The 11,477-nt window shown below is 42.9% G+C and overlaps 1 protein-coding gene and 1 long non-coding RNA gene across 5 annotated transcripts in view; one reads left to right on the top strand and one right to left on the bottom strand.

Moving 5' to 3' along the window:
- LOC142877440 (copine-8) overlaps positions 1 to 10,739 on the top strand; it is an 84,200-nt gene extending 73,461 nt beyond the window's left edge. For 2 of the 4 annotated variants that reach the window (XM_076012084.1, XM_076012085.1), the window contains exons 15-20: positions 308 to 489; positions 664 to 791; positions 2,279 to 2,381; positions 2,645 to 2,702; positions 2,791 to 2,864; positions 10,371 to 10,739. In XM_076012084.1, coding sequence (XP_075868199.1) covers positions 308 to 489; positions 664 to 791; positions 2,279 to 2,381; positions 2,645 to 2,702; positions 2,791 to 2,864; positions 10,371 to 10,559 — 734 coding nt within the window. In that variant the 3' untranslated portion in view covers positions 10,560 to 10,739. The remainder of the gene's footprint in view (positions 1 to 307; positions 490 to 663; positions 792 to 2,278; positions 2,382 to 2,644; positions 2,703 to 2,790; positions 2,865 to 10,370) is intronic. The other 2 variants (XM_076012086.1, XM_076012087.1) reach the window with 1 other exon arrangement.
- Positions 3,850 to 4,958, bottom strand: LOC142877445 (uncharacterized). The gene is made up of 2 exons (XR_012923847.1): positions 4,610 to 4,958; positions 3,850 to 4,037 (listed from the first exon to the last, which is right to left on the bottom strand). It is a non-coding gene; the product is annotated as an uncharacterized LOC142877445 (long non-coding RNA).
- Positions 10,740 to 11,477: the final 738 nt, after the last annotated feature.

Raw genomic sequence — 11,477 nt, 5'->3', positions numbered from 1 at the left:
ACTGGATTATGTACCTGCCCTTGTGACTGAAATTCCACAGGAAAAATGTTCTCTTTTGGTATTTCAAAGCCTTTTATTTAATTTTTGTAGTACTTTGCTCTTCAGTTGTCGGCCAATATTCCTTTATTTTGACATTATCGCTATCGTAGACACACAGTCTGATCCCTCGGTCACGGTGGAAGTTATAGTCATACTCCACTTTCTGACACGTTTTCTATTATCAGCGTATTTGGCTCCAAATAAATAAGTTGACGTCAAAATGGGAAGATGCTCTGAACCAATAATCCCCCCTCTGTCCTCTCTCCAGGTAACCCGGCCCAGCCCACTTCCCTCCACTACATGAGCCCCTACCAGCTCAATGCCTATGCCATGGCTCTGAAGGCCGTCGGCGAGATCATCCAGGACTACGACAGCGACAAGATGTTCCCGGCGTTGGGTTTTGGAGCCAAGCTGCCGCCCGACGGACGCATCTCGCACGAGTTCGCCCTGGTATGAGCAGAAAAAGTTTTGACTTCTATTCTTTTCATTGCAAAAAGAATAGAAGATATGGGTTTGAAGGGGGGGTCATTTTGGAGATTTGATATAATATCAGATTTGGCCAGACTTTTTCATTATTCTTTTGCTATTGGAGCTGCAGAAAGCACTAACCTTTCCTCCCTTCAGAACGGAAACCCACAGAACCCGTACTGTGCTGGCATCGATGGCGTGATGGAGGCCTACTACCAGAGTCTCAAGTCGGTCCAGCTCTATGGACCCACCAACTTCTCCCCCGTCATTAACCACGTGGCGAGGTAACGCACACGCACGCATCCATGCACAAGTGTCATTATCAGAGTCATTTTTATACCTCTGCTGTGTTCACCCCCCACAGCGGGATGCCGAATGCTCACTGCCGGCGTGGGGGAACTTGGTCTGCAATTCGCTGGGCACGTGGTCGAGTTTTTTTGTTTTTGTTGTTGTTATTATTGTTCATTTATTTATTTTTAATAAGAGCAGCACTGCAAGACGTTTATCACTCAAGGTCGCGTTTCCTGTTGATTGAATAATAGGAAACGAACCTGCTGTCAAGACAAAAGGACACAAAAGAGAACATTTGAAAAAAGAGCAGAAAGAGATCAGACAAAATTCTGATAAATAAAGAATAACATATATATTTTTAGTATTTTTCAATTGGTATCAAATATAATATAATTATTGTTTAATCATATCAATAAATGTAATGTATAATACCGTAATTTCCGGACTATAAGCCGAAAGCTAAATTTAGCAGGAAAAAAAAATGTGTTCATATACAAGCCGCACTGGACTATAAGCCGCAGGTGTTTTGTCAGGAAACGGGTCGGGGCTGCGAGCCTGCGACTCTGGACTCGCACCGCGGTTCCTGTTTGCGGGGTCCCGCTGGTCACCTTGGTTAATTGGTATGGAGTCGAACCAGAACTCGACAACAAGAGCAAGACGAGAATACAGACGAGGGCGCGAGCGATCTTGCCAGATTGACTGCCTTTAACTTAAAAGCTGCATCATATGCAATTCTTCGTTTGTTTTCCACAATGAGGGTTTTTGCATGAAACTTCCTTTGCGCAAACTGTCTTGCTCTCGTTCTGTATTTGGTTCCACTTTTGCTTTCGTTGTTCGCGCGAACTGCCTGTCTCACTCTTTCCCACCCAAAAATCCATAAATTGAGAAGGTCCCCTAGTGGTTAGCTGTAAAAAATAAATAAATAAAAAAAAACATAGATTAGCCGTACCGTTGTATTCGCCGCAGGGTTCAAAGCATGGGGAAAAAAGTAGCGGCTTATAGTCCGGAAATTATGGTAATATATCATATGAGTACCTGCCAATCAAAAATATTGTTCGTTGCTGCGCCATTTATGAAGGTGATTTGTTCCTTAAACTAGCCTCGGTAGAGCGAAGTACACAGGTTTGTGACAAAGAGACTGAAGGAACAGACAACAGCCCAGCTGGGGAAGACACTGCTGCAAAAAACCGAACTGGCCAACTAAAGTCAAAAGAAAGAAAATATGAGGCAGCATACATGAAGTGGCCATGAAAATGGCCATGATTATCAACATGTTGGATGGTATTCGTATTCAGAACTTGATGTTTCTTGACATCTTTTGTGGTTTGTTAAGGGGGTCCCCGGTCAGAGCTGTTTGGGGGCCGTAGAAAAGTTGGGGAACACATGAAACGGACCAGTCAATCAGCCAATTCTTCTGTTTATTAACCCCTGGGTCCCGCTGTATATCCCTCTTTGTTCTTTACACTACTCTCGTCCTCAGGTATGCGGCTTCGGTGAAGGACGGCTCTCAGTACTTTGTGCTCCTCATTATCACGGATGGCGTCATCTCGGACATGGCCCAGACAAAGGAGTCCATAGTCAACGTGAGTCTGAGATAGAAATGTTCCATCTTAGACCTTATTCCTTTTTTGTTCTTGTTTTTTGAAAGCTGAGGTTACGACTGGGAAAAGACAGGAACGTGAGCAGGATAGGGCACAAAGGGCATCTTTGGTGGAAGGTGAATAACAGGATGTGATACACCGATAAGATTGTCCATTTCTCGGCTGCCAGCGATCAAACCGTTGACTCCGACTGCAACCCATTTTCCCCTCCCTTCCTGGCCATTAACATCTCCGCTCTCCCGCAGGCGGCGTGTTTACCCATGTCCATCATCATTGTGGGGGTGGGGCCAGCAGAATTTGACGGTAAGCCAACACGGTTTGACGGTTGGCCCCGCTAGTTATCAGCGTTTTGGCTCGTCAAGAATTACATTTTTGACCCTGTCCTCTGCAGCAATGGTCGAGTTGGACGGCGATGAAGTCAGAATATCCTCCAGAGGAAGATATGCCGAGAGGGACATTGTTCAGGTATGCTTCCGCTCTCTTTACTCTTTACTCATTTCCTACCTTCCTAGCTTGTTAAGGACGTCCACCTTCCTGCTTTTTTTGGTTAAAACCTGTTGATTGTAGACTTTAGACTTCAGGGTCACTGCGGTGGTCTGAACCACTGCACACTTAAAGGGAGTTATCCACAGGGTTCCCGCAGTGTCTTAAAAAAATCTTAAAAGCATTGAATTTGCAAATTTAGAAATATTACCTTAAAAAGACTTGAAAAAGTCTTGAATTTTGATATCTAGTTCTTAAAAATTGTCCTGTATGTAACTTCTCCGTATCGCATTTCTCGTCAATGCACCAATACGATGGATGCCAACCGCCGGTTGAAAAAAAATTGAAGAAGAAGAAAAAAAGAAGCACGCTACAACATTACAACATAGACACAAACAATGAGGCAAGCAACTAGCTAATTCATGCTGGGACATGGGGAAATGTAAGTTTAATGCAGCATGGATGGATAAAATGTCTTTTTTGGCATTGGTTTAAACCAATGTTTTTGAGACTTGCTGCACTGCGTGCAAGAAGAGAATGCAACTCGGAACAATGGGAGTGAAGTCGTTGGACTCTCATGCCAAATCGACGAAGCACATGAAGTATGTCCAAGGAAAGGCACATCAACTGAGGAAACAACATACAAGAAAACTATTTACAACTACACATAAAAAAAAAGTGAACTAGGAGCCAACGATGACAGCTTCTGATGGGAGTAGAGCCAGGGGGAACATGTCTGAAACAGATATTATTGACAATTTTAATTATACTTTAGTATTAGAATTGCAAGAGAGTAGAGGGGAGCAAAGAAAGGGGAGTATTAGCCATATGTTATAGCAGGCAAAACAACAAAAATAAAGTGTTATATAAATAAAGGTTATGTAACCACTGCACTAAGTATCTTGTCCAATGTCTTGTAGTCACATGGGGATTAGAAAAAATGTTATCACCCCCCACTATGTATGGGAGCTGGTGTTTCGCTTGCAATTAACATATGAATGAGGAAAAGCTGGACATAGGCTGAGTATCAGTGATGAGTCAAAACAAGGCTGGCGTTATCGGTATGTGAGAGGGGGAAGGGAGCTTTGAGACAAATCAAAGCCCATCTTTTAGAAGCCCAAAAACTACCGTTATTTATGAAAAGCCTTTTGGTGTCTAAGGCCCTGTTTGCACTTGGTCACTTGCAAATGTTTTTGGGGATCGTATCACAAGTACGCATCTTGAAGCATCTGTTCGCACATAGCATTAACATGCATCTCGAGCGTGCCACTTGTGATCGCATTAGTGCATTTTTAACCACTAGGGACAGTAAAGCGCAAAGCTACGGCTAGTTTCACCTGAAAACAAATAAGAATCAACTCCCTGTTTGCGGACTATATCATGTCACTTGTTTTAATTCTACTGCAGCTTGTGCGCATGGATCCAAACGAGGAGTAACAACTGGTGGGACAGAGTGGCAATGACTTTATTTTCGGATCAACAGTGGCTGGAAAATTTTCACATTGCACATTTAATCTCATATGTGGGGAAACTGCGACCGCTGCTCCACTGACAAAATACGCTAATGCGGAATGAAATTTATTAGCATCCTAATAAAAGAGTCCAACAAAAATGATTTGTTCTGGCTTCTTGTTTGTAACTTTATAATGACGACGCCGGGAGGTGGGGTGTGATTTTTGCCGAGCGGAACATGAAAAACGCTTGAAATGACCAAGTGCAAACAGGGCCTAAAAGTAGGCTGTCACCTTGATTTTTCAGACACACACACCTCTCAGGTTAGCTTCATCTGCTGCGGCTAACCTACCATGAAGTTACTGAAATTGAATTGAGTTTGATAATCACCAGGCCGAAAACGTAGGTTATTTCTTAGAACACATTTTCACACAGCTTTCTACTAACGTTCCCGTTTAGTTTACATTACATTTGCGTTTAAACGTAATGTTAACGTTACTACAGAGACTATGTTGTAGCGTTAGTTTACAACAGTAACGTTGCCTTACGTTCGCTGCAATGCTAAAAACACATTGAAAGGATAGGAAAGAAGGCTAAATAGTACATCAAAATAAAAGGTTAAAAACTTACATCTTCGACGTTTGTAGTTGTGTCATGAACCGTTGGGACCGATCCATTCTTTGTGTTTAAACGAAGCGCAAATCCAGATTTGAACTGGCTTTCATTAACAAAACAGTCCTTCGCGAAATGGTGAGCACACACATATAACAGTTTTGGAACTGCTGTCGATACACGTCCTTAAAAAATAAAAATAATCCATTTTCTTCTCAAAGACTCGGACGACGGAGTTAGAAAAAGACTAGAATTAATCTCTCGACAGGAACAAGGGTATCCGAGACGAGCGTGTGTCCGACACAGTTGTTCCCTGAACATCATGAGTATAGTCTTTTATACCACGGAACAAACATGAGCATGAGATGAACATGGACGGCATTCGGAATAGAGATCGGCATAACCCACCTCTCTCGTTCGGAATAAAATTTCCTTCCGAACGGACCGGATCGGATCAAAATCTTCCAATTGACATGTTTACATGAAGCATTTTTAATCTGATCGGACCTTTATTACGATTATTTGTGTCCATGTAAACACAGCTATTATTGCTGCTGGTGGCATAGTTTGCACCCAGCAGAAGAGTCATAGCGGAAGTGGGTCTCTGAAGTGCAGCTCCCTGGACTGGTGGGCATCAATTCCCTGCTCATCTCCAGTGGTTTCTTTGTGTGTAGATGTGTGGCCTGCATGTTCTTCTAAAGCCAGCTCAAGCAGTTTGGCATTAGCTGACATCCTCCTTGCTGGTATCAGAAATCCCAGGTGCTTATGATGAGGGTCCAGCAATGTTGCTATCATTGGTGTTGCTAATGTGAGGTCATCAGACTCAACCTGCTTAAATTAAATAAACAAGAAAGCTAGCATCAGAGTTCTATATAATAACATTTGACATGACAAGTGTACAACTGCATTAAATTTGTTCGTGATAAAACAATATGCGTCCCATAATCTGTCAGGATAGAGCTTAAATATGTTTAATTAATGCCTATAGCTTATATGGTGGATTATTCAGGTTGCAGCAGTGAACTGTGGATGTTGACGGAATCCTCATGGATACCGACTTGGTTGTATAAAAACAGGTTTATTACAAAGAAGTCAGGCATCAATCAGGCGACCGGTCCGCCTGAGTAGGTTGTGTGTCCAGATGCGCGAAAGCTCTCACAATCTCTCAGAGAATAGTTAGAACATCACTTTCTTATACCCACAGGTTTCGTCATCATGCGCATTCCATATAAGGAGGACAAATAGGCAATTATAACATAAAAGGTGAAGGGATGGGAAAGTTACTGGCCAGAGTTGGAATGTGTGTTATCTAAACAGTCCTCCTAGGGCATAGGTGTCAAACTCTGCCCCGCGGGCCACATTTGGCCCACAGTGTGATAACATTTGGCCCGTAAGGCAATACAAAATAACTACTAGAGCTGGCCCACCAGCATTACACAGCACATGTATCGCTAATGCTACAAATCTCAGAATGCTCTGCTGGTATTTTGGCACCACAATTAGGACAGTATGTTCATTGAAGGATATATTATTATGACTTATTACTGGTTTATTGTTGATTTATATTTTTAAATTTATAATTAGCCAATGGGAAAATTTTACTGTTGAAATTTAAATCAGAAGTCTGTTTTTTTTATTTACGCTTTATTATTTTGATGAGTGGTTTTTTTTTTTAATAGGGTTTTGCATGTGTGCAATATTAAGTAATTTATTGTCTAGTATTAAGCTTTGCTTGTTCCATATTCAGGTTGAAGCAAAGCTAGTTTAGGTCTATCTAAAAAGGTTCACTGTTCTATCTCGAGGAAGTTTTTTTCAATAAATATCAATGTCGGCCCTGGCCTTTGTCCAAGTTTTACATTTTGGCCCTCTGTGTATTTGAGTTTGACACCCCTGTCCTAGGGAGTAGAGATGCAACCTTCCAAGAACAGGTTGCCTAATACAGGAGCTGCACGAACAAGGTTTGTTTGTCTTATCAGGCAAGAGGAGTGCAGGAGTAGGGCCAAAGCTTCAGACACTACACTTACCTTCATCCGTTCACCCAACAAAGTACGCACTTTGGATTTTAATTCTGCCACTTTGCTGCTGTCTCCATCTGCCCTCTTGAGATGTGTGTTGATCAGACTGGAGATGGTGGGGTACGTGTTGGATATGGATACCTCAGTATCTGTAGACATTACAGTCATTGCACATTTGAGAGCCTCCAGTGGCGGTGCCGTGTCCTCCAGTGAATCTGTTGTTGACGACCAGATTTACAGTATGAGTGAAGCACGGAACTGACTTCCAACTGACTCGTGGAGTTGTTTGCTGAGACAATGTTCAGAGCGTTGTCATGAACACAGGCTATTACACACCCGGTGAGTCCCCATGACTCCACAGTCTAGTTCAGTTTGTCAGCTCAAGTAGTAGTTCAAGTTATCAGCTGTATGTCTCTCGAGCAAGCTCTCAGTCAGAAGGACTACTCAAGAAGGACTTTACCTGCCAATCCTTTTCAGTGTAGTGGCAAGTGACTGTCATGTGACTTTCTGTTGTCAGTGCCGTCCAACAATCTGACGTCAGAGCCACGTTTTCTGAAGCTAACTTTTGTTTTTAGCTCAGCCTTCCTCATTGCGTAGCGTGCTTCCATGAGGTTAGTTATGGTACCTCGAGAACAGTGGAGGCTCATCAGCTCTCCAAACACAAGCAGCTACAGTCTTACAAAAACACCAGTAATAGATGCTAGACTTGTCGCTAGACGTTTTTTTTTAACAAAGACAACGTCGCTAAGACGATCAGTAAAGTCTCCGGATCAACTCAAAACAATGGAATGAAAAACTTGAAAACTGCTTCGGTGGATGTTTATACTTTAAGATCGCTGATTCGCTCATTTCACTGTCAATCAAAAAGGGATTCAGTCTCAAACAGATCATCCAAACATCATGCAGAAGCCGAGCGTCCGGGCTAGCCAAGGCCAGCCCACTGCTCCATAGACTCGCAGAGACGCTGGGCGTCCGATGGGCAGAACAAAGCCTAGCATTTATCCAAAGACCGTCGCGTTTCGCTGCAGTGGAACAACCCAATCTGCACGGTCTGCACTGTGACGCTGTGGGATGAATGAGAAGAAAGTTGTGTCAGTTACCTGCGATAAGTTGCTGATTTTAGCACATTTTAGGGGAAGCTCAGCTTCCCTGGCAGTCCTAGGGCAATCGCCTCTGCTCGAGAAGGGATATTATATCCTGGCTCCATGAAGTGCATCAACTCCCTGGCCGTCAGCCACGCTTATTGGCATCATATCTTTCTCTGTAAATAAACGGTTTATTTATTTTTTTCCCTATTATCATTATTATTATTATTATTGTTATCATTATCATTATCATTATTATTATTATTATTATTAGGGACTGAGCCCGCGGAAGACCACTTCGAAGCGAACTGGTCTTTCACCTTTGTGAAAGACCCTATTGTTTTTGCTCGGTTTATTTTTTTTCCCCATTATTATTCAGGACTGAGCCCCGGCGATAGACCCTAATGTTTTTCTTATGTTTGGATTTATTATTGTAGTTCCGCTGCCGTTTTATTCCCAAATTTGACCCCCAACATGGGCGAAAAGTCACCAAATTTTGCACGCAGGTCCAAACTGGTGAAAAATGTTATTTTTTGAAAAGATTTTACACATTTACTCACATAGACCAAAACGCAAAAATGGCTATAGCACCCTCTAGGAAGGTCATAGACATATGGGACAAAGACCCACGTATTTGTTGAATCCATACCTAATTGTATACCCAATTGTCATAAATGCTCACCCCAAACAAACCAGAAGTGAGATATTTTCACTTGTTTGAAAAAATCTGAAAACACAAAGCTCAGAAACCGTAAGTGTGACTGGCTTGAAACCGGAATATGACGTAGACGAGACCTTCCTGACAAAACCTGTATGGGGAAACTTTAAATGTCCCGACCGTTTTCATTTCACGGCCCTTCAAAGAAAAGATCTTTTTCAAAAAAAAATGTATGAAGCCCATTTTGACACCTTTACCATACTCCAAAACTCACCAAATTTTGCATGCAGATCAGACCTGCCCCAAAATGTAATTTCTTAAAAAATAATTTCAAATCCGCTAAATAGCGCCCCCTAGAGAAAATGGGGACTGTCTACCCCATTTTGACCCCCTTAACATGCTTCGATCTGCACTAATCTTCCTGTGATATGTTGTGATATAAGTTATATAAGTTGTGATATAAAAAAATCACAACTTAAGTTGCTCCAGAGTACCACCTACAGACTGAAATGTGAAAAAAACACTTAAAAAGTGGTTTAAAATTTGTAGCGCCCCCTAAGAGCATCGTAGCGACCTGGAACTAGAACCCAAGCGTTCCTCTCTTCGAGACGAACATTTCATACTCTCTAAAAATTTAGATTTCCAAATATGAAAGTGAGAAATATCAACTTGTTCGAAATGGGACTGTTCGTTCATTCAATGATGATGCCAATATCTTTCCTGTAGATGCAGAAATGCCTGAGTTAGAAGCATTTGTTCCCCAGGTTTTAAAAACTGAGACGTGAAAAAAAAAACACTTTAATGGCCGTAGCACCCCCTATGAATGTCAAAAATGCGTGCAACGCTATATATACCCACGCGTTCCTCTCGTGAAACTCTACATTCCGTATGCTCTAATTCTTTTTGCACGACAAACAGGAAGTGAGATTTTTCAAATTGTGTAAAATCAACCAAATGTAAAAATTTTTCTGTCTATTTTTTCACTGACCACGCCTACACAGTTATTCACACCCCGGTAGTTACACAGTTAGATTCCTGAAGCCCTTAGTTAAAAGATGATACCAATATCTTTCATGTAGACACAGAAATGGCAGAGTTAGAAGTGTTTATTCCCCAGGTGCTAATGCCTTTCTCTCAGCTCAAAGTGCAGGCTGCATCTGCAGGGATTAACGACGAGGAGGAGGGGGAAGGAAGGAGGAAGGAGGGGATACTTGAACTTAAATTGACAAATACGATAAAATACATTGATTCATTGCCATTTGGAAGGTGGTACAGCTGTCATTCAAAATTCCATGCATTTGTCTCAAGGCCTATAATTTACACTTGACAGCTTTGACCAGAAACGATCAGAAAATGCAAAATCTGCATCATTTGCTTACACATATGGTAAAATGCATATGGTTAAGATCTCTACCATTTCTCATTTCACCCACTAAACATGCTTCAAACATATTTTGAGGGCGTCGACAGAGGATGGAAGTGCAGGCTGTGTCTGCAGGGATTAACGACAAGGAAGAGGGGGGAGAGTAGAGGGTGGCTCCCAGATGCACAACCTGTGTCTCTGGCTCACTTGAATTTAAATAGACAAATAAGAAAAAATACATTGATTCATTGCACACTTGACAGCTTTGACCAAAAACATTCATTTGTTCTCCTTCTCTCCCAGTTTGTCCCATTCAGGGATTACATCGACCGGACGGGTAACCACGTCTTGAGCATGGCCCGCCTTGCCAAGGACGTCCTGGCTGAGATCCCCGACCAGTTCCTCTCCTACATGAGGACACGAGGGATCATGCCGCTGCCGGCGCCCCCTCCCTACACACCGCCGGCACAGCCGCTCCAGACCCAGATATGAAGGAGCATGGTGGTGGTGGGGCGGGAAAAAAACAACAAGAAAACGTTTTTGGAGTCTGAACATTTTGCGTACAGAATGCCCCCACCCCTCCCCAAGAGCCGCTCCCCATGCATTGTTGTCAGGGACCGCCGCCGTCTTTTCGCGTCTTAAGGTGGGTGGGTGGGGAATGGGCAGGGACCTCCCCTGAGGGGCCAATTCGGCCCCGCTTTGGGTTAGCGAGAGTATCAATTCTGAAAGAGTGGAGAAAAGCCAACAAGAGTCTGTTTACTTCCACTGTTGTCTGAATTTTTGCGGTGCTCCAAATAGGGGCATGGGGGGTGGGGGGGGGGGGGGGTGTTGGTGGAAAGAAGGAGAAGAAATGGGGGGCTGCTAAAACAACCGTCCAACCTTTGGAAACCTGGCCGGAAGAGAATGTGTCTTCAGATGATCCTGAAGAAACTGTAAAAACCTGGACTTCTTTGTCTGTCTTATTTTTCACTCTTTCTCTCGCGAGCTCACTCAATGTTTACAGTCCAGAAGGTACATTTTTTTAACGTTGATACTTTTTGTTCCACACGTACCATTTCCAAACGTGAAGCTCCTCCTTTCTCTCTCTCTCTCTCTCTGTTGTGGCATGTGCGTCAGATAGCAGCAGCAGCAGTGCAGGTCCTGGTAGCCCTTTTGTACTGTACAGTACATACTGTACTGTGTTTCTATTAACCTTTTTTGCATGAGTGTAGCCTTAGTCAAGTGCATGCATAGAGTGGCCCTGCACTACCTCTTTGACTTGCGTCTCTTTCCATGGGGACGAGCGTCTGTCTGGCTGTCTTGTCTGTCCACTATTCTCTCAGGCTCGAGACATTTGTCTCCCATTGACACATTTCTCCTCCCCCTCATCATCATCATCATTGTCATCCTCCTAGCTGTGTTTCCATTAAT

Source organism: Nelusetta ayraudi, unplaced genomic scaffold, assembly GCF_046127955.1.
Source record: "Nelusetta ayraudi isolate G7.1 ecotype Tasmania unplaced genomic scaffold, CSIRO-AGI_Nayr_v1 ptg000135l, whole genome shotgun sequence".
Taxonomy (NCBI): Eukaryota; Metazoa; Chordata; class Actinopteri; order Tetraodontiformes; family Monacanthidae; genus Nelusetta; species Nelusetta ayraudi.
The sequence above is the reverse complement of the archived record's forward strand: the minus strand, read 5'-3'. Positions and strand labels throughout refer to the sequence as shown.